General features: G+C 36.2%; 1 protein-coding gene across 2 annotated transcripts in view; it reads right to left on the bottom strand.

The window, feature by feature from the left end:
- LRPPRC (leucine rich pentatricopeptide repeat containing) overlaps positions 1-24,389 on the bottom strand; it is a 92,941-nt gene that overhangs the window by 1,759 nt on the left and 66,793 nt on the right. For both annotated transcript variants that reach the window (XM_080408576.1, XM_080408577.1), the window contains exons 28-37: positions 23,502-23,644; positions 23,302-23,389; positions 18,541-18,664; positions 14,752-14,840; positions 11,226-11,430; positions 8,893-9,032; positions 8,615-8,730; positions 5,809-5,880; positions 4,274-4,358; positions 55-197 (exon numbers count right to left, since the gene is read on the bottom strand). In XM_080408576.1, the coding sequence (XP_080264702.1) occupies positions 55-197; positions 4,274-4,358; positions 5,809-5,880; positions 8,615-8,730; positions 8,893-9,032; positions 11,226-11,430; positions 14,752-14,840; positions 18,541-18,664; positions 23,302-23,389; positions 23,502-23,644 (1,205 nt within the window). The remainder of the gene's footprint in view (positions 1-54; positions 198-4,273; positions 4,359-5,808; positions 5,881-8,614; positions 8,731-8,892; positions 9,033-11,225; positions 11,431-14,751; positions 14,841-18,540; positions 18,665-23,301; positions 23,390-23,501; positions 23,645-24,389) is intronic.

Raw genomic sequence — 24,389 nt, 5'->3', positions numbered from 1 at the left:
AACACTAAACATACACAGTTCTGCAGATCTGTTTCTTAATTAGGAAATACTCACAGGGGGTTCAGTGAAAGGGACAGGCTCTCCTACTTTCTTCAGAAAAGTTGCTAAAGACTTCAGAGATAGCTCGTTCAGCTGTATATTCTTCTCTTTTGTTTTCTCATACACAGCTTTCACAGAAGCAACATCCTCATCCAATTCTGAGGAAGAAAATATAAAACCAAAAAAAACCCCAATGATTAAGTATTTCTTCTTTTCATCTGTTTCCATGATGTCACACATTCCTTCTATCTGCCAGAATATATGCTAAATATTTTCATATACAATATTCCAAACACTTTGGACACTCTTCATATCCTACTGACAATTCACATAAGACAACAGAACATACAGCCATTCTAGCTCTCCTTCTTATATGAGGCTAAATAGTAAATTCCTTCAAGCCTGTGCTGGAACCAGAAAGGAGTAGGAGCCGCACAACACCTGGGTCACCACAACCCCACACAACATCTGCAGGCTGGGGCAGGGGGCTGGGAACTGCCCGGCGGGGAAGGGCCTGGGGGGCTGGTTGATGGACGGCTGAACATGAGCCAGCCGTGTGCCCAGGTGGCCAAGAAGGCCAACAGCTCCTGGCTTGTGTTAGAAACAGTGTGGCCAGCAGGGCCAGGGCAGTGACCGTCCCCGTGCTCGGCCCTGGTGAGGCCGCACCTCGCACCCTGGGCTGGGTTTGGGCCCCTCACTGCAGGGGGGACGCTGAGGGGCTGGAGCGTGTCCAGAGCCAGGCAGGGGCTGGGGACGGGGCTGGAGAACAAGTCCTGTGAGGAGCAGCTGAGGGAACTGGGGCTGTTTAGTCTGGAGACAAAGGGGATCACAGGGGATGTGATTGTCTCTACAGCTCCCTGAAAGGAGGCTGCAGATGGGTGGGTGTCATTCTCTTCTCCCAAGCAACAAGTGACAGGACAAGAAGAAACAAGTTGTGCCAGGGGAGGTTTCGGTTGGTTATTAGGAAAGATATCTTCACTGAAAGGGTTGTCAAGCATTGGAACAGGCTGCCCAGGGAGGTGGTTGAGCCACCATGCCTGGAGGTGTGTAGAAAACATGCAGATGTGGTACTTAGGGACACAGTTTAGTGGTGGACTTGGCAGTGCTGGACTTGGTAGTGCTGGGTTAATGGTTGGACTCCATGATTTTAAAGGTCTTTCCCAATCTAATCGATTCTATGACTCTAACACACCACTCCAGGATGAGGCAGAGAGCCATATGCCTCTTTCTGAGGCAAATGATAAAAAACAAAAAGAAAAGCTAAAATGAAACCCATTCAACTTCAGCATGTGAGAACTCTAGAACAGAATTCAATTCCCTTAAGTAAGGGCAGAGTGTTGTTATGGTTCCAGGTGCTGGCTACCTCTAAACTATAACCTAAAGAAGCAAAGGAAAAAAAAAAGGTCAGTGCTCATTTTAGAGCACAAAGAAAAACCCATTTCAACCTTTAGAGCAGGAGAAAATTTTTGCTAACCCACTGCTTAGGTAACCAATAACATTTTTCTGGATATTCCATAAATGCACCAACCCTGCAACAGGTCCTAACTAATCCATTCTTCATTTATTTGAAGCACTATGCACTTCTAGCTGTAGAAGAGCGGAGTATATTTCTCCCTTTAAAGTGGGAGAGGAAAGAAATCCCTCCTTCTACATTGACTCACGCTTAACCATAGACTTTGCTGCTGCTCAGACATTTGCTTGAGAAGCATCACAGTGAAGTTACCCCCAACAGTTTCACTGTTGTCCTCAGTGTCCTAGATGCAGCACAACAGTTCCTAGCACCTTGTGAACAAGCAAGCCATAATTTCCAGTTAAACTGATTTTGTTGCCCGTGAAAAAGCAAACATCTGCAGTACGGGAGCTGCCGCAGGTCTTGTTCACATTTAGAAACACCACCTTCACAACCATAGGGCTACAAAAAAAAATTCTTAAAGAAAAAAATCTTTAATTATGCAGAAATGGGTAACTTGTGTCCCTTTCTCATGAGAAAAAGCTTCCCACTCACATCTGGCAAGTGGCTAAGCTACTTTTTGAATGTGGGAGGTTACTGCAGAAACTGCTTGAAGCGATGGTTTAATGAAAGCCTACTAGAAATCGTTAATTTTCTATTTCTTTAAAATAGATGTGATGTATGGAAAACAACAACAACAAAAAAGAGCTAATACTTAGACTGCATTTAATGGATCATGCAAATGTGATTTTATGTATTTCCTTTTTCTAGAAGATATACAGTGAAGGATTATGCATCTCACCAGATGAAGGAAATCTAGCCTTTGCAGTGGCTCATACCTCGGGACAAGGAAAGGAATAAGTGTCCCTTTACTTGTCCAGTTGTGGGTGTCTGATATATGATCAGACTTCTTTCAGATGTGATGTATATTCTACTACATCTTTGCTAATTAACACATAAATAATTATAATTTGTCCATTTATTTTGATAACTACCAACAGAAACCAGCTGTAGTAATAGTACTCTGCTCTCCTTCAGTACCCTTTCTAACCAATTAAAAATAACAATGGACCTGACAGGAGAATTGTTTGTTCTCTAAAAAACGATACTACTATGAAGTTGGATTTGGCCTAAAATGAGAAATCAAGTTTTAAAGCTTACTAACTGTAAAATAAAAAAAATAAAAATTGGGACAACACCGTCCCTCCCTAAAACAGAAAGATGCAATAGAAAATGCAAAGATGCCCTTGTACAACTCATCCAGCTCAGCCCTGGTAAAGCAGATCAAGTTAACTGATGCACACTCTTCTACCCGATACAGGAGTGGAATCAATGTCTCATACAGGTGAGACCTGGGAATAGCTTTTAGAAGTCTTCATGCTGGTACTGAGTGTCTCCTCTAGAACGTGCTACAAGCCAGATATGTCTCTGCCTAAAGAAACTACAGCAACCATCTGTTCAGTTCACATACAGTGTGGCTTCACGTGACCAATACACTGTAATCACTGTTTTAGGTATAATAGAACAAGTGACTGATTCTCTGCAATCTCTTTATGAAATTATACTATAATGAGCTGGAAAGGATATTGAAAAAATTAATTAGTTCACTTACGGAATATTTACTGAGGTAAAAGCAGTAAAGGGCTAATGATAGTGTAAAGGAACAAGTACAGTGGTGGTGACAAAAGGGCATTTTTTTTGTTTTTAAAAACATGCTGGAAATGTTATCTTGCTGTGAATGAAACTATGAGGTTAAACAATTTTGGTAGCGATTGCTGTTTTGAATGTTACTGTGCAAGTAAATTTTGTAAGTCACATACTACAACTTGATTCAAATACAGGGAAGTTTGTACTCCCTTAACACCATACCTTGGATTTGGGTTTGAAGTGTTTTACTTAATTGTTCCTATTTATCTCCTCTGTGATAGACTGGAGCACAAGGGCTCTGTCATTATATTTTTTTGCTTGTAATACACAAGTGTGAAGAGTATTTACTTCCTGTAATATAACTAAAGGACCATATCAGAGTACACAAGGAAAGGACACCACAGCACAGAGGTGCAAGCTTCCAGCTGAGTGTTGCCACAGGAGCTGTATGTCCTGATTTTTCAAAATTGTCTGCTGCAAACACACACATTTAAAAAAGCAACCTGATTTTTAGAGCTCTTCCTCTCTGACTTCAACTATAAAATAACTGATTAACCCTTCAACTATTCAGGTAAGTCCAAATGAAGGCATCTGGAATATTAACTTCGGCTAAATTAAGAAGGGTGTAAAGAATCTACACTAGTAACAGTAAGATCCTTGCACATTACTGACAAAACTCATCACTTATGATTTTGAAACACACACATAAAAGGAACCAATATACTTACTACATGTTTCAGGAGGAAAAAAACTAGACGCATTTTAAAAGCAATTCATTTCTACAGTAATGAATGCCATTCATTTCTACAGTTCCATGGGTTAGGATGGATTCTTTTTTATTCCACGAAGCCCCAACCTAGCCACTATTGTAGCAGTATCCTTAATGTAAATACAGCTCCTTTTGTAACAGATTCAAGGCTTGGTTTGCTTTTCGAACCCAATAGCGAGGATAGTACACAGATCCAACAGAATTAAACATCAAAAATCCCAGACAAACTCCCCACCTCTTTGTGGCTCAAACTGTAAAGCAAGTTACACAGAGTAGATCCTGCTCTCCCTGTTTCTAAGGGTTTCCATGACCTTTCTGAATGTCTCAAGAGTTCTTACTAAGAAACTATTCCAAGGAGAATAAATTACCATAACATCTCATGAGGTAATGGTAGGCAATTTCTGCATTCAGTTGCTCAGGAATCAGTTCTAGAAGTGTCTCGATCTTCTTTGCCTATGAAATTTAATGTGCAGACAAAAAGAACATTAACCTCAGATCTTAAACCACAAAATAAAACTGCGGAAGTTAGAATAAGTACTTCAGATTTAAGTGAAATGAACTGTACTGATAGCAAGAAACAGACTGCAACTGAAGGTAGACATAACTTCCTTCCCAAAATTTAATATGCAGATACAAAATAGTCAAAGAAATCAGACACAAAATAAAAACAGACAAAATACAGGACTAAAAAACATACTGAAGAAGCATAAATATTAGGTTTTCTCTGGTTTGGATTTTTTTTCTGAAGGAAGCAATTAATATGTTAATAAGAATATGTCGGGATTTCAACCAATTTACAAAAAAAAAAAAGCAAACCACTCGGCAGCCTTCACTGACACTGCTTAAAAGAAGCTGGATCACTAATGTGCTTAGATTTGGAACCTCCCTCCCCCAACCTCTGAATCCAGTTTCAAAAACTCTCAGGTCTTGAATTAAATAAAGTTTATAGAAATTAACAGCATCTTTATCATGTTCTATTAACTTCTATGTGCTATTAAAATTTCAGCTTGAAAAGCTGGAAAAATTCAAGTTTTTAAATTTCTTCTAAAGACACCAAAATATGGTGTTTATCACCATATTTATCAGCATCTCTTCAACATAAAAACTTCTAATCTATGAGTATTTACTGGCAATTTCCACAAAACATAAATGCATTATCCCTCATTTGAAAAGTATTTACTCTAGTTTGTGTATTACCTGTCTCCTGATGCTGCTTCTCTATGAAAAAAAGAATCAGTGTGGATATGTGTATGTGTGTTTTGATTTTTTTGTTGTTTTTGTTCTGTGTTGGGTTTTGGGGGGGGGGTTGAGTGTGTGTTGGGGTTTTTTGTTTTTTGTTTTGTTTTGTTTTTTTTTACTTTGAGGAGGGATGGACAGGAGCAAAGCAGGCACATGAACGAGAGCATTTCCAATTACAGGGAATGAGCACAAAGCCAGGAATCTAAGCAGATGCTCAAGCCAGATATATGCCCAAACCACTGTAACAACTAATATGAAATGTGTCTTTTAATGTAAACATAGAGGCATTTTATCAATATAGAGAGGCTGAGGTTTTAAACTTGCATTTGTATTCATACAAAGTAGCCAACAAAATAAGTACTTTCAGGTTACAATACTGAACTGGATAGTGCAGTAAGATGTTTAAAGCACAATGTCGGTAGGATATGAAGTATAAAAGGCAGGAAATTACTGAAACAATAGAAAAGTATTAACTACACCCTCCTTTCCATCAAGCTCCGTAAACTGTTCCTTTAAATGTAACCAGCTCTGCAAATTAATCTTCCCTCTCCCCAAGAAAGCTGATCAAGCTGTCAACCATGAAGTTCAAGATCCAAAACACTTAAAGGTTGATGAAATTGTATTTTGTTACAAATACAATGACATACATGAAAAAATACCGTACCTGTCCAGGTTTAGATGCTGATCTAGCCATAAAACTCACAAAAGTTCTCTTCTCAACTAATGCACCATACCTCTAAAGAAAAAGAATAATTAATGTAGCAGTCATCAGTATGTTAGTGATAAACAAAATTACTAAGGTGAAAATTTCCAACTACAGATGTTTAAAATAATATACGAATATTACCTATATACAAGGTAAATAACTGACCATTAGTTTGAAACACAAACAAAAAAACCCAAACAACAAACCAACCACTGAACATAGGAAGCAAGTTCATTTCACACACCATTTTGGTAAACATTGTTTTTAAAATGGTAGGTATAAAGTTTGTTTAAAACAAAAGGGGAAAGAATTAAACTAATACTTCCACATACCACAAAAATGAGGTTTAGGACTGCAAAGAATGAAAAAGAGAAACACTATTCCTCTCCAATTATACTGCCAAGCATTCACAAGTGAGCTAGGGATCATAAGGTTAATTATACATTTAATAAGGTGTCAGGGAGATAACTGCTCGTTTCTTTATAAAAATTAAAATGTACAAAGCAAGTTCTCTTTAAAGTATAATTACCTACACTTATGCATACAAAGGACTGATTTCAATCTCTCTATTTTATAAAAGGCTTTCATTGCAACAGACAGTGTTTGAGAGAGAGAGAGAAGTTGAACTTTTCTAAGTTTGAGACAGACCAGATAAAAATCAAAAATCTATCTTACTTTAGAAACAAGGGCAAAATAAAATGAACAAGACAATATTTTAGGGTATGTTCCTCAAAGGTGTCAGTCTTAAAATTCTTACAAAGCACACTGCTTTTTACCAGCTCTAAGCTATTTAATCAGTACCAGAATGCACAGGAAGAAGAGAATATTGTGCATATAAAAATAGAGATACCATGGATTTACTACATTCAATAACAAGAAATTTTGGGTTACGACACTATGAATTTATTGTATGTGTAATATGGTTTGACAAGCACTTTAAGGTCCAGGTGAAAAGGTGTGAGGCCTCATTCCATCAGTCAAACGGAGACAAAAATGTACCCATAGTGTTTGGACAAAGAAACTGCTTTACAAGTGATAAACAGAGGCAAAATATTCATGGGAGAAACTTGCAACATTTTATTACTGCTTCTAGTCATTCTCACCTACTGTCAGTAGGTGCTCTGAGAGGAAAGACACCATCTAGTTGGAAACATGTTTTCTACAGCCCCCCTTCATGCTAAAATATCAAACTACTTTTGACTTTCATCAGTCAAAGCATTCTCCCTCCACCATACAAAAGAAACTGTAGCTGTTTCTTGAACTTTTAAACAGACTTTTAGATGTATTGTTGAAAGCGAGGATTCTCCATGTGTATACTAATATTTCAGATTATTACAAGTGAAACAATTCATTTGGATTGTGGCTTACTTTTCAAGAAAGTAACAAACAATGGACAGTGATTATTATTATCTTCTCATTACCTATCAGTAGAATACTTGTTCCACAATAGCAGTCAAGAACATTTAACACAACTGAAAGTTTTTCCTGCACCATATAAACCTCAGATTTTCTCGTAATACACAGAATTTTCGACTCATGCTTATCTGTGAATGTCCAGTTAACATGAAATATTTTGCCATTCTCCCTAAAAATACAGTGTATACAACTATCTCAAGTATGCTACAGAGCCATGAATTTAATTCCAACAGTTGGATGCTGTTGTAGCACGTTTTAGGAATACACAAAAGGAAATTATTCCATGTTTTGAAAAATTTTAAGAACATGCTGATTTTACTTAAAATTGAACTCCCTATCGTCACAAAAGCATGAAATCTTAACCAATTTTCATTCACTCTTTCAATTTCACTCATTTCAACCAAAAAGCAATCAAAAAATCAGGAAGAGTAAAATAACTTGATTTTTTTGCATTTTGATGTTTCATGCTATATAGCAAGAGGGTTCTATATCAAAATTATAGTTTCCTTTTAATTTAATACTCAGATGACCAGTTAGGCAAAGCAATAAACCAAGTAATATCCTAGAGCAAGGACTATACAAATAATTCCCCTCACACTGTAGCAGAAATAACTGAACACATTTGTTAGTATGTATTCTTCTTGGAAGATCACAAAACATCCAATGGATGAAGCGCAGCTTTTTCTTTATAACAGCTTAAAATACTTAGGAACTGGTAAATTAGTAGCATGTACAAATGGCATGAATGCAGCTGTCTCATTCCTTGAAGATCACTAACTCAGTTGAGACTGCGCACCAGAGGACCAGCATTTGTCTTTTAAAGCATGTAACACTCAAGTAAACAGGAAGCAAATTCAGCTCTTAATAAACCTTTAATACAGCATACCCAATATTATAGCAACCAAGTGAAATAAGGTCCATGAAAAGCAAACATTGCCTGCCTTTGGTTTGCAAACCAGACAGCTGTAAGGTATTATGTTTACAGCATTTAAGAAATTATGTGAAAAGTTGCAAGGAAATGGTTTGCAAGAAGCAAGTGCTGTCTAGCAGAAAACTTACAAAAATATTTGCTTTGTATAGAATTTCAAGCAATATACAAGTCTTCCTTTATTTCCTTCAGGTTGTTAGAAGACAAAAAACCTTCTGACTCTGGCACCCACTACTACTATTGGTATGAGATTACTAGTTCATGGTTTGCAATAGTCTAAACTGTGTTACTGCTACTCACACTGTAATTCAAAAGCCTACTAGTACTAGCCTATGCTATACAACACCTCTTTTTGACAATTTCTCAGTTAACCTTTGAAGAGCTCTAAGCATTTCTGTACCTCTCTTGTTGTGTCATTACCTGTATCAGCGATCTGGCATCATCCACTCTGCCTGCACTGACATATTGAAGGAAAAGATCTGTGACAGGTCTGTAAATTCCAAACTGACTGGCCAGTCGTTCTGCCATCACACCAACTGCAAAATGATGGGTACATAAGGAAAATCTTTGATTGAAAAGCCACTTTTGTAAACTTCACAGGCATGATTTATGCTGACTGAGCAGGTTTTACATGTAATAGCTCTTTCATAACACTTCTGTCTAGTCAGAATATTTAAATATCATTGCAATTAACTTACATGTTTCCAAAGCTTGTTCTAATCCTTCCTCAGACACCTTTCTTAACAAATAGGAAATACTTTTGACAGCTTGATCAGGATTCTGTGCACCAGCGATAAGCAAAGGCTCAAGGTATTCCACAGCAGCATCAAGGTCATTGCTAGGAAAAGAGATTGAACCGGCTTAGTTTCTGAAATCAAGATTTCCAAACCTAGAGAGGTGATTATATTAAAGTTTTTGTTTTCTACATTAAGATTATATTCCCCAGGAATGGTTGAGTACCTATGGCTTCATTCCGATATTGTAAAAGTAAAACCATTTATGACTGGACAAATAAATTAACCTAGAAATAAAAAATTTCAAATGACCTTTGACCTGTACAAAGCCTAAATAATTTTGACGTTTTTTCCTCATTAAGGACGAACAGTTCTGTTAGCTGCTCTAGGAAAATGTGTTCTGCAAATCTACAAGGCAAAATCAAAAGCGCTAACAGAAGGTATCTGAATAATTAATGCACACAACTCGAGTATTTTTTTTTAATGCTATTCAATTAATTATTTACCCCATTTTTCCCATGCCCACCTTTTTTGGATGCAAAAGACAACACTAAATGTCATTTGGTCAGTACCTTTGTCTAAACATTTCTAATCTTATGGCTTAAGTACAGCAAATGCAAATAACACAGGAAGTATTCACCAAAGTGTAAATTCTACTTATAGCATTCAAAAAAGTTCAAATGGCAACATCTCTTATCAGTCCACTCTAAAACCTAATTTAATTGAAAAAGAAATCTGAACATGATGAATGCTTTTAGGTGAAGCAGAAATGCACCACACTTGAAAGCTATGAAAAAAGCTTTGAAAACTATTATCAGAAACATGAATCTACCAATAAATGAACAGGTATCAAAAATATCTGTAAGAATCTGTTTTTCACAGTTCTCAAGGTACAGCTTGCAAGATGTTTAAGAATATATAAGGTGCATACTATTTATGCTGCTGCTAAGTCTTTTCACACATCCAGGCTAGTTTTGGTATGGGAAAAGTCGATGCTGCTTAAAAAACACTGGTGCCTGCATACAGCAATTTAGTGGTTTATTTATTCTTGTCACCAATCTACATTTTAAGAATGTAGCATGTCATTGTAAGAACGTAGCATGTCATTGTAACACTTATGACATGGAAACATAGGAAAATATGGAGCTTATAGGACAAGTCCTGAAATCTCTGTTTGGGCTGTTTCATTTAGGCAAAAGTCAATGCACTAGAACTTGTGCCAAGGACCACTCAGATCTGCGCATTTACAAGATCAGTCCTTTACAGACAGATTGTTTTTCAGTGGCTGAAAATACAGCGAGCTCACTACTGAAACTGGCCTCCATTGTTCCCCTTCAATTCAAGTCCTCTTGCTGTTCCAAACACTTCAGTGACTGTTCACTCTGGCCTGAGGTGATCAGGTACCTGTGACGTACCACACAGCTCTACAGCTTTCCTGCAGAGTTAGACACAGGCGCTCTGCCTGATCAAACCAATTTGAAAATAAAATAATAGAATACGTAGGATTGCTGAAGACTGGTTCCAGCAAAGCACATTTGAGAAGTTCATGGTATGCCCTTTCTCTCAGAAGTGCTTCCCCCATGCAGTTTTATACAAAGGATAAACTAGCACAGTACCAATGTATCAACTGAAACAACAATGTTAGGTAGAACATGATACTGAATTAAACAGCTGAATACTCAGTGCAGGGATAATTATCATGATCAAAACTGTGGCGTGAAACAGCACAGCAGCCAACTTTTCTGTAATTCTGACTGCAAAGAAATATAAAACCACTCCACAGATATATGTCTGGCTTTCACATTTTGAGGGTAAACACAGTAGTATTTTGTCATTTCAACTACTGGAACAGGCAGCAGATTTTTGTTTCCAAACAAGTATTATATGCATAATCTGTGGGTGCTAAGTTCAAAGATTTTTTTTACATTTATATTGATGAAGTAATTAAATTTTACATTCAGATTTCATAGGGCTTTTGAACTAACATGAAGAAGAACGCTTTACATGAGGTGCAATACATTAGAACAAAGGTATCAAAGCTAAATTACACCACCGGAAAAGACCTTATGCTCTCCCAAATGCTTCATAGCTATCCCTGCATTTCATTAAATGATTTTCAACCCCAAATGTGTTTGGGAAACAATACCATAACAGAACTGCCCTGCACACTCCTCAGCTTGACCAGAGTTTTAATCTAGGACACTGTAAGACTGGAAACAGAATGAAAAGGATAATGCAAGTGATTTCCCACCACTCTGCATAAAATAATTGCATGTGACAGTCCCAGAAATACTTACTTCTTAGTATGAGCCAATGCAATAGCATTAGCAAGTAGCGTGGTAGATACATTGACTGATTTTGGGATGTCTTCCCACATGTTTTTAAGCACTTGTAGGTTCTTTAGATCTCCTTTTTCTGCCAGAGCCTGAGTGAGTGCAATAACTGCTCGTCTAGTAGGCAACAAGCCACTGTCAAGCATCCCTTTTAAAACAGCCATGGCATCTAACGATAGTAAAGAAACAAGAGAAGAGGAAATCAGATTTTAGTTCAGAAGGCAACCATCAACCCTACCCTTTTAAAAACATGTTCAGAAAATAATTCTCTTACTGAACTTAAGCCCCCAAATTGCTATAACACATTATAACTTGAATACATACATATACAAAAACTTTCAACAGTTAATTCAATAAAAGCTTAAAATGCTTTTAGTATTTGCTCAGTAAAAGTATTAAGATACTTAACATTTAATTAATTCATTTTAGTATCCAGCTCAAAGAAAGCAGCTGTCATAAATGTCCTCACTTGACCTTCAAGTCACGACCTTTTAATCTTATTTTTCTCCAAACTATTACCAATTTTCTTTGCTAAAATACAAAAATGTTTCACGTTTCAGAATAAATAGTTTTAAAATGTCATTTACTATTGCAACTGCTAAAGTCTAGTAATCAGATCTGTCTTTTCAAGTGTGCACCAAACTCTCTAATTCTTCAATAAAAGCATGGAACACAAGTCTCCACAGGAGAACAAAACTGGACACTTACCTCAAGAACTCCTAAAATTATAGGAATTACCTATGTTAAAAACATACATGCATACAACAAATCTCCTGTCTGTCTGTCACAAATTCCCCAAACCCACTGCAGATTAAGTCACCCTCATTGCCCTAACCAGAATTCTTGTCAATTTATGTTAGACAAGAGCAGACACACGCAGAAAGACATGCCCCTCTGGTAAAAATCTCTTACTCCTTACCAGCACAGGCAGGATTAATCACAGATAATAATTATAATACCAAGGGATAACACTTCTAACATAATATACACCCACTTGAACTCCACAGCATTAACATTCCAATTCAATATGCAAGTACTGCAGAAATCAAATATTACCTTTTATAAGACTCGAAGAAAAAACATCCTTCCCGTATGCCTAACCTTCCTTCACAGCAAATTTTCTTTCTGCACCCCCCACCCTTCCCACCCCCCCTTTTTTAGTGAAAAAAGGAGCAACACATCAGAGGCAAGATTCCTGAAAATTAAAAAGCAAACTTAAAACACATGCTAAGTTCAAGTTCTCTCCTTATTACTTAGTGTGGACCTCCCTTTAGCATGGAGCATGACCAGCCCTCTCAAGAATGAGGACAGAGAAATACCTGACAGTTGCATGAGTGCAGCAAAACTGCAAGAAGTTATGTGCTAGCAGCATACTGCATAATTCTGTTGGTATCTTTTTTCTTTATGCACTCATTACTACTAATCTGAATTCAGAATTTAATCCCTTGATTTTTCAGTACTTAAAAGCAGATAACTGTGCTTATGAAAACCAACCACTTGTCTTTTAATTCCTATAAAAACTCCGCAAATTCCCTACCGTGACACTCAAGTTCTGACTTTTAAAAGTAACCTGGGTTTTACAGAGTTCTTGCTTCAAGACGTTAGAGCTCTTACGAGTATACTTAGGGACCTACATAAACACTTTTAACTATACCACATTACACAGCAAAGATGGATGGCAAACTATATGAGGGGGTAATAAAGCAAGCAAGTTTTATGTAAGTGAAAGCCATCACACGATGTAGGTCAAACGGAGCTCACCAACAAAAGGTTACGGAAAGACTGTGCCCAAAAAATTTTTGGGTAATCTATGAGCCTCAGTAAATGGCCGCTACGGTTGAAATATTTAGTAGCTTGCATTTTCAAGGCTTCACTTACAAAAAGAGAAGTGGTATCTTGCAAATTAAAATAGAAGCAAGGATCAAGTCTGACTATTCATTTAAATTACCAAAGTAAAGCTTGTTTAATGCACAAGATAACGGAAAATATAATTTTCTAAAGCAATATAATTCCACAGTCGTCTTAAGAAACTTTGTACTGTGCAAAAAGAAATATTTTTAGAGTACAGCAAGGGAGAAGGTTGATGTGGCAGAGAATTTAGTATGCTAGCTAAAAAGAAATTATGTAGTTGGCCCAAGAGATTGGCAGAATATAGTGACATCAGTGATGTTCTGAAAAAAGGGAGATTTTTACTGGGTAACACATAGGAAGAACTGGCAAAACTTCACACTGGAGAAGAAAAAGCAGAAAATGCATTAGAATAAAATCAGACAGGGAAGTCAAGTGAAGGCCTTGAAAGCTGCAAAAACTTAAGATTTGCCAAGAGCAAGAGAAGCAATTGCATTCACCACAAACACTTCAGTCAACAGCACCTGGCAGTGATGTCAGGCTGGAGACTGAATGGGGAATGTGAAAGAAGAGAAGTTTATCAGCTGCAGGGAAGTGCACAGGTGAGAAGATGTGTTAATGTAGCTGGTGTTACATGGGTATGGGCTACTACAGCTACACATAATAGAATGGAATAAAATTAACTGCTGGCAGAAATCATAAATGGATTTTCTGGTTTGCCTTCTGGTATGAAAGTGAAACAATTCAGTGTAATACATTTTCTTCGTATGCAGCTGCTTCAATGCTTAAAGGTACTGACAAAAATACATGTCAACACTGTACTTAGGCTTGCACAGGGAAAAAAGACACAGCACTGCATGTAAAACTACGCGCTTGCAGAATTTTCATCTCTTGTAAGAGTTCCACAGCACAACTAAATAACTAAAATCTAATGCTGTGGAGCTGAACTCCAGGCTGCAAAACAACCAGTGCCGAGAACTGAAATAACACAACTATGAACTTTATCCACCATCTTGCTGGGTGCCCTTACATACTCTTCAGCCACCATTTTCTTTTCTACCATCATTGTTACATTTAAAAGAAACCCAAACTGAATATTTTGTTACTGTTGGTATTGAGAACTATTAAAAAGTATTTGATTAAGTTTTTAAATCAATATTATAATCATTTAGTGCACAATCATGCACATTTAACAGTCAATTTAACTCATCTGGTATCTCACACAACCAACACAATATGCAAGAAACAACTGCTGGGAATTGTTTCAGATGCTCTAAAGTATGTTAATTTCCAAAGCAAAATGACTTGTGCTGTGAATTTTAACGCACTTGAAAGCCTGTACTTTCTCTCTTTCTGGAGCACAAATTTTGCATGTCTGAAGAGCTGTGATTCATCTTAAGAAAACCCATCTTGTGTTAAATGGAATGGAAACTGGACTAAGTGGTCAAATGACAAGTACATTCATATTCAAGTTGTATTATAAATGCATGTACAGTAATTTACGTCTCTCAGCTACCACAAAAGGCTCTTGATAAGCAGGTAATTTGCTAAATGGACTCCTTTATCCAAGTATTCGAAGGGCGTTACAAGAAAAATCTGCAGAGGCATTAATGTGACGTAAAGGTCAAGCATTGTGACATACCTTTCAAATAATCCCGCCTAACTTGCGATATGATGAGGAGGCTGCTGGCAGCACTGTTCAGTGTGAAGCCCTTGATGTGGGTCTCAGCACTAAAAGAAGCAGACATTTAGAAAGGAATTACTGACATGCTTCTGATACGATAATAAATGGTTGAGCACCAAGGTGAAATTATAAAAACTACTGTTCGTATGTTAAAAATATTGCTGCAAAATATCGACCTGGAGACAGCTTTTGTGTTATCCTGTCAATGGTTATAGAAGGATAATTTTTTTTTGCATTCTGACAGATGACAAAGTTGGAAGTGAGCAACAAAAGAAACAAAGTACAAGATTTTTTTTAAACAATCGGTTCAGATTCTTGAATGCTGACATATTAGATGACTAAAATAACTGCATGCCCTGCATTGTTCTGTTGTATCCTAAGCTGGATACTTTTTCTTCTTTTTTCAATAGTCACCATAATTATAAAATGTAAAACTATTCTTTCAGCAATAAAAATGAAACATTTATTTTCAGCACTGTATATTTTAAACATAAACTAAAGCATATTATGAACTAACACCATATCATTTGGTTGATTAATTTTCAAATTTCTGTCATCTAGATGTATACAGGTTTTTAAAGTGAACATACTGCATTTGCTGCCTTAGCCATGTTAAAATTGTATTTCGCTTATCAATTCTTTATCTCCTGTAATACAAAACTTAACGTATCTATAGCAAAGAGAATCTTTAATAACACTGCTAAAGCTTTTTTAACACTCTGGAAATTAGACGAGAGAGACTAATCAGCCATCGCCTTGATCTTATACTACAAAATGTTCCCGTTCCTAAATGACATAGCCACATTTTTAATATATAAGGATAACTTTACAAATGTTCATTTCTAGATTACAAAATCTCTCCACAGAAAAGGGGGGCATTGCCATTTACCATATCAGCAATCAAGATAAACCTCACTGATCATCTTGTGGCAAACAACTGAGCAGCCTACCTACTTGAACTTAGAGGCTGAGCGGATTGGGAGGTAAGCAGGGTCATTGCTAAATTATTCTCCTCAATCCCAAGAAAATCCTTCACATTGCACACAATATGACTATCCTCTCAGTCACTTTCAGCCTCCCAGGCTCACAAATGCAGTCACTGGACTCGGGATTTCTTACTCTCCCAACCAATCCTCTTAATCCCTGCCTAAGCACCCACTGCTCAGTTCTGCCTTTTTTTTTTTTTCTCCTTTGTCCCATCTGTCAAAGCCCTTAAGTCAACAATTCATGCATGAGACTGTAAATTACATATAACAAAGGATTTACTTCTCCAATCTTCCAATCTTTAGTGTGATTAAATAGATGTTAGCTACTATTACAGAACTAATCCATCATTCCAATACTCCTAAATTTCTATTTAAAACTTCTTGGACTGAACACAGTAAATATTCCTCCAAACAGTGCTAGAATGTGAAAGTGAATAGACTTGGGTTGACCAACAGATCAGTAACCTTCTGGAGATTGTTTGCGTTTGTTGCCTTTTTTTTTTTTAATGCAGAGTAGGACTGCATTTTCCTTTTACCACATCCCTTCCTCACAGAAGTTTCTCAGTTCTGATAACACAAGGGAAGTTCTAAAATTATCTGACCTTTTTAAATTAAAAAATCACTTATTTTGTTGCCTATATTAGTGTTCATAGTAGGGCGCTCCAAGTATTATTTAAATTTCAAATTTGGCTTCAAGCAGAGTAAAAAGAAAAATATGTTAGCTTATATAAATAAAGGTAGCTTTCCTGTATTTTATGAAAATATTAGGAGTTGCACAAGTTTCAGGCCACTGCACACATTTAGGCTTTGCAAGAGTAATCTATAATATGAGGTTGGAAAAATTGTCAAGCATGCAGAAATGTGTGCGAAACACACAGATTTGCTATTCCTCAGCCATGGGTACACACACAATCACTATTTCAGCGAATAATTAAAAACTTACAGACTTTTGAAAATGCTTAATGTAAGCATCATTTTGCTACTAGAAAAAAGATACACAGATAAACAACACGAACACTGCCAATATGAAGCATTTTCTGTCTTGGTGCAACAATGAGCTGTTACAGGCTTCTTGGAATGTAATTATCTGGTATTTCTATGCTACAAGATGGAATATGAGAGTTCTGAAAAGCACAAGGGTTATTATGATAGTTGGTTTTGACCAGTGACCAAGAATAGAACCTTTTATTAAATCCTATTTTCTTTTTTCCTAAATACCTCAAGATTCAGAGGTTTAGTCCTTTAAAACATCTCCAACCTTTTTAGTATTTAAAATTTTTTGTTCATTTTTTCCCTGCATTTTGAGTTTACATTCTAAAACACTTATGTAAAGAGGGAATTCTGAATCATCGAAATACTAGGAACAAGTCACCACCTTCTTACTGCTCCTCCAATCTGCAAATTACTGCTGATAACATGCAATACTTTGTCCTTCTTCCTTAAAAGTGGGTTTGAGCCATGGAGCAGGGAAGCAATCAACGCATGTAAAAATCTTCAGCAAAGTTTCAAACTTCATCCCTGAAGAATCTTTTAATTCATCTTTTGATATGTGAATGTTTTATGCAAATGTTTAGCAAACTACCTAAATTTTATCAACATTCTTTGTACTTCAAAAATATCTCCTTTCCATCTTTTGTTTACAAAGATTTACCAGTTACTACCATTCCATGGAGCTTAATTTGATAAACTGCTTTAGTTTTTCCCTGATAAAAGCCATATATCCATCAAGCACAAACATTCCTTATCGTAAAGCCCAGTTACTGAGAGCTATTTGAAAAAAACATTACTTGTTCTTCTGAATGCAGAGCTCAAATACTTTTTCAATGAAAGACATTTCTACAGCCTAAACACTTTTAAAGAAACCATGAAAATAATAAACCCATGGAAATAATATAGTCAGGAACTATACTGTTGCCAGACACCAGAAACTAAGGTGATTTTAAAAATTATTAAATTTTTACAGTGTCTATGCATCACAGAAGTTACCTACAGGCACTTTCAAATTCACTGTATTCAGATAACACATTGATGACAACCACAGTTCTTGTTTTAGCTGAAGAAACTGAAAGACTTAAAATACTTAATTTTTTGTTGTTCTTACCTCTACATTGATGAGTAGTAACACTACTACTTTGAAGCCTACAACCTGACTAGAATACACATTGCAGGCAATAATTAAAGCAAGCGGTGTACCACCCTACAACTCACTAAAGGTTAATTCAATTCTGGTGATTCTAACAATACATGACAGCAGGTTGGATTTATTTCAGATGTGTGAGAGTTGGATCTAAGGTTTCTGGTCATCTCCTAGCCACTGGCATCACAGTCAAATGTACCATTTTGCATTTGGCAGGCAGCCAGCTGCCAGGGAGCGTGGGTAGGGCAGGACAGCAGCAGGGATGGGCACTGAGGGGAAGGCTCACGGGCAGTTAAGTGAAGGAATCTTGTCTGTTTGGATGTTGCTCTAAAGAGGAGAAGGCAGACTGCCAGAAGGGTAGACTTTCAGTTCTGATGCCAAATACATTTGTTGATACTGTTAGTTGAAATGAGTTATTAGCAATACACTGTCACTCTAGTACCTTTTTAATATATGGCATATTGCCCTATGAAACACCGGTGTATTTCTTACGATAGCTCCTAATTACCAGTCATGACCTATTTTTCCATTGAAAGATACGGATTTACCTGAAAATGATCCAGAAACTATTTTAAAACATCCTTCCCAAACAATTAAAATCCCCCAAATGCAGAAAAGCCTTACATGTGTTTCACTTCCATGGCTTCTTCAAGACAATCCTGTGTTAAGAGTGCATTTATAAGGATGCTGTAAGAATGATGATGAAACTCATTCTTCCCTTGCATATTCAGGAAAATACTGTAGGCCGCTAAGAGTTAAAAAAAAAAAAAAAAAAAGACCAAAATGAAATGTCATATTGTGATGATGTTGATCATAGAAGTCACCTATTCATCAAAGAGGTCCATCTTAAACCTATTTATCCTCTGCTTATATCTTTGAGCCCAAAGCTATTGGTCACAGCTTGTTCAAACGTGCTTGTATACAACAATCAATTGATGCATACCTCCACAGAACAAAATGTTTGCTATTGCTCTTTTTCTATATGTGGCTGTTGCTTAAATACCAATGCAGCTGGTTAGAAGGGGAAGACTCAGGATTTTTAAAGCAACACCTAATTCTGGGGTATACGGTTACAGTGTCTGGTGCGTGATCACAACAGCGTTTAACAAATAATATAGGAGGTGATTCCAATATGGGGAGATCAAATTATTTGGTTACGACAAGATTTATACAAAACATACAATTTACAAATATACAGATATTTAGCAAGTAAACTACACTGCATTTGTTTGACTGATTAACAGTTTTATTTCATGCATTCACAATAACTGTCAGTGTATGAAAAGATGTTACCAAAAAGGGGGAAAAAATGATAAGCACACTTTTCAGTCATTTATTTTTCTGAAACAAGATTATGCATCTATAAACATGCAGCTAAAACTGCCATCCAGGCTGTAACATATGCTAGAAAGCTATGTTATGAACCACAAATGATATTCTACGCCTAAACTGTGACTGCATGTTTCATTTAATGAAACTGAAAAAATAATCCCTTTGCTAATTCAAATCATAGCCACAATAACCTTTAAAACTTTTCAGAAATACTTGGACTATCACTACAAATTTCACAGCTAAGTGGTTTTTTTTTTCCTTATACTTTGAAAGTAAAGACGATGACAATTGTTTTGAATCTCACTGTCACATGAAATGTCATACTAACAGCACTTACTACGGTGTGCTGCAGAGGCATTCCCTAAACCAAAACTGTTGGTGTGCCTTTTGGATTGACTCTTAAACTTCTTCAACCAAAGAGTATACATAAAAACCTCCTGAAATGTATGCAAAAATGACTATGCATAGAATTTATTTTTTACACACCAGAAACTCTTATACTGAGTTAATACTTAGAATTAACATTGCTATCCATAATCTACTTTGGATGCTTGCAGCTACGAGCAGAGGTAAATGATAAGAATATCACAGTGAAAATTAAGTCTACTTCTGTGTAGGTGAGTTTCACATATACAAAAGAGACAGACACACACAAGAGTGAAAACAACTGATGCCTGACATTACAGTAGTGATTGCATTGTCACCCAAAAGACCAATGACACAACAACAGGATGATACAGGAAAGATCTTGAAATCCTCCACTATGTTTACTTGAAACTCTAAGGTTAAAGTTTGGCCTATTGCAATGTGCTGAAATCTCTTGCCTGCTCATATACTGTACACCAATATTCATAGAGTATTTAGTGGAAAAGACATTTTTTCTTCCAGTTTTCTATAATCTGAGGTACCAGTAGACTAGCAATCACTTTTAATAACAACCAAACCCCTTTTGCTGATATAATTTATTACTAGTGTAACTAATTATTTACAAAAATGTAGCTGACTGGTGATAGCTTTGTTCTTTCTGCTCATGAAAGCCCACTTATATTCTATTTTTTAAAGCCAAAACCTCTTTATGTTTGGAGACCCCTACAAAAGCTTTGCTGTCTTCAAAATGCACTAGGATTTCACCCTGTGTTCGAATATTGCTTTCCATTGGTGGGGCACAGAAATGGACCTGGCCACCAGTGGATATGACGTCAAGCACGTTACCATCAATTATCACAGTCCACCAAATATAAGATCTATTTCTACAAGGAAACATAGATGTCTTTTTTTGTAATGACTACTCCAATGAAGAACTAAAAATCCTTGTGTGTTTTGTTTTCGTGTTCTAGGATGTTTTGTTGTCTATGTCAGTACTGACCTCAGAATGATTATCCTGTTCAGATTACTTGCTTAACTATGTTCTGTACCAGTGCAAGTAGCATGTTTGAAGTATACCTAGATGAGACTCAAATCGAGACATACGCCTGATCAGGTATTATCAGCTTATTACTTCTTCATATGGCATCTAAAATTACTAAAGTATATTAGCATTCAAAAGAGAAAGTTCTTGGTTTCAAAATCATATTGTGTTATACTAGCTATTTAAAGTAGAAAGATTTGTTAGAAAACTGACAATTTGCCAACAAAGTCTCAGTTCTCAAGACAGTCAGATTTGTTTCAGCAATTGCAGCTCTCTGGGCTATGTGTAACATGATCCCCCAGGGGCAAGTTCTCACACCAAGGAATCCAGATAAAAATAAAAATAAGATTTTGCATAAATCAAGCACTTCAAAGAATAGATTTTCACAACACTTACATGTCAGAGTTAAGTTCATTAAATTAGTTACATAACTAGATTAAGTTAATCTTTTTCCTATCAAAAAGCTGATGTTGACGAAAAGTTGTATTCTGCCCTATTTACATTGATATCAAAATTGCATCATACTGTTATATAAAAGCAACAACTTAGTTTGTATAGTTTAAGACAAAGAGAACCGTTTCCCAACAATTGTCTTTTTTCCCTTAATTCCCAATAGCTCTAGACCACCTCCTCTCAAATACTGCACCTTTAAATAAAAGAATACACAGAAATGATTTAATAATAAATTCACAGTATCAAATGTCATCATAGTCTCTTAGCAGTTAAATTTTGTATTTTTGTTTTTAACTAGTCTCCCTGCAAGGTCCAGGGTACGTTTAGTTTCCTCCTGCTCTCCGGATCATTTATGATATCAAAGGCAAAGGACACTTTTCTAGGAATAATGTTATAAAATGCATTCCATTGATTTTGGCTGGTTTTCAGCTAAAACATTTCTGTATTTCTCATTTTCTTTTGATTCCCAAAATTTACCAGTATGAAGAACTTCCTGAAAACATTAACCTTATGACTGACATAATGTACAAGATTCTTAAATTCATACCCGTAACATGAGATTGCATTCCCTATATACAGAATATCTAGGCTTCACTTCAGATTTTTAATCATTGCTCCTGCAACTAAATAACTGTACAGGGTCGTTTCACTAACAACAGAAGTTAATTGTGTGAATGACTGACAGATTCTTCTTTTAAAAACTCAAATCTTAAAAATCTGTACATCCAACCTGTAAAATACACTGATAACACAGAAGAAAATAACCAGGTATCTTCTTCTATTTATATATTTTCCTCATTCAGCAAAATTATTTTTTTAAATTCTATTTTCTAATCTGCTTTCAAGTGACATAGCTAATTATTTGCCATAGTATAGGCAAAGAAAATCAGGATTTCTGGAATACTCAAATGCCCTGCACCTTAGCAAATGCTAGAAATGGACCGATTTCCTCCTCCCTTTGAATGGTTCACTAATGCCACTTCTGACTCTGTGACCCTGCTTTGGGATGAGATGGATAGGAATGGATTTCCAATGATTTAAACACAGACCAAGCCAAATGACCTGCACTGACGTACACTCCTCCTTCCTATATACCAAAGCAAACACCCATGTATAAGTTAATTCTGTGTTTATCTGAGGCAGGGAAGTTTGCACAGACAAGCTATTACTTTTCCATTGCAGAATGGATCTGAAGTGATCTCTCAATAAGACTGTTTCATCTGTGGGGTGGCACCCACAGGCACAGGGATTTGGAAACGAGCTGTGGGGACACATTTTTATCTTTTGTTTAAAATATGTGTATTTCTTTCAGGGAGGAACAACAGGAGGAAAAGTTTGTGAATTCACAGAGAAGGAAGGACAACTTTAGATCTTAGCTGCAGAGAAGCTAAAGACACTATGCAACAACACATGGAATCCTCCCTTCAAACAAATGAACAGCCTTGTCACATCAACAAATAGATGTAGAAAACAGACTAACAGATAAAAGACAGGTAGGAAGACAACAATGACTAACTCCATAACATAGTCCCATCTCATTTAATCTCAACTATTTATTTTTTTTGACAAATCTATAGCTTAAATAAGGTACCTGAAGTATACTTTGGAATCATATCTGATCTTTTTTCAACAGCTGGAGCCAAATACAGAATCTCTGAACAACTACTTTTAATAGGTGATTGTCTTCCCATAAACCTCTCCCAGCTATTTCACTTGCTATTAATGTTTCTTCTTATTACACTTCTCATGTCTTACAACATAGAACTTGTGACTGAACAGCTATATTTTCTGGAAAGCATAAAACTGGTATTTTAGCATGAATCCTGTAAATATAATTTCTACTGTTTAATGGATACATTTTGAAAGTTTAGAATATGGTGTTAACAGCATAAAGTGAACTACAGACTAGCAAAACTTCAGTAACTTTTAAATTGGCAACTTCACTGCAGACTGGCTTTCAAAAATGCCTTTAGAAGTCAGCATTTCCAATAACACTTTAAATATTTTAGCACATCCTTCTCTTATCAGCTTCTGAACCATAATATTGCCAGGTAACATTAGCATGTACCTTTCCTCCCTAACACACTAGCAAACCAACAAAAAGCAGCACCAAGCACCTGTTACTCTGTAGTTAATCGAAATCTTAAAATTAATGCTGAAGGGGAAAAAAAACTCAGTGATTTTCAGGTTACCTTTTGCATTGTTTTTTCTGCAAAGCATCCTTATTTTTCTTTCTTCCACATTAGAAACACTTAAACTTCGGGTATCTTCGTGTCTAACCTTTAAAACAACCAAACTATTTCAGAAACTATAATATTATCTGTTAATATTTTTCAATAGAAAAAAATATATTCAAATGTGTTGTCAGTTAGTAAATTTAAACTCCAATTACCTTAGGTACCTCAAATGGAACAACCTGACCATTTTTCTCAAGTATATCAGCCAGTAACAGTAGCGTTTTCTCACGAGGAACAACATTTTCTTCTTGAATTTTAGTCCAAACACCTTCAGCCTTCTTCCAGTCACTGTTGTTTTCTGAAATAAGATTCAAATCTTCAGATAAAACACACTTAGAGTACACATACATATTGAAAGCTATTCAGAAAAGTTATATTTGGAAAATAATGTATTAATCATGTACTTCTGCTTCATATTATCATCAACCTGAAAAGTTCAAAAGTTCTAAATTATTACAAAACATTAACACTCTGAAGTAGCATGCCTAAGATCCACTCTGAAACTCTTGAATTGAAATCCCCTGGTTATGTTGCTACCGTATTAGAGCAACTACATCCCACAAATTTGCCACTTTCAAGTCAAAGAAGTGTTCCAGACCCTCAGGCTCTCATTTTGCTAATGAAAAAACGTATCTCTGGCAACTGTAAAAGGTAAGCTTTCTGAAAGAGAAAACCTTAATAAATTGCTACCAAATTCACAGAATAATTCAACTGTTTTCAACAAGAACAGCAATTTACATATGCATCACTGTATATAACTGTAAATAAATAGAAAGCTGGACTTTATGAAAGAAAAGTTAATTACTATTTAACTACATACAGCAGGTGGCTTCCTGTGCCTCCTATCATTAGTTACCAGAATAGCATTGCCTTCTGGTTGTAAATACTATTCACCGCTACTTAACCACAACTGCTAGCTGTTATCTGTCCTTTCTATGGTTTCATTCAGAATCCCAGAAATGAAGAGATGCAAGGCAAGAAGGCAGATGATGGAATGAATCATTTACACTGCAACATCTCAGCCTATAACAGCACTTTAGCTC

The sequence above is a fragment of the Falco punctatus genome (assembly GCF_963210335.1).
Source record: "Falco punctatus genome assembly, chromosome: 12".
NCBI lineage: Eukaryota > Metazoa > Chordata > Aves > Falconiformes > Falconidae > Falco > Falco punctatus.
Note: the sequence above shows the minus strand (reverse complement) of the source record. Positions and strands in the feature narration are given on the sequence as shown.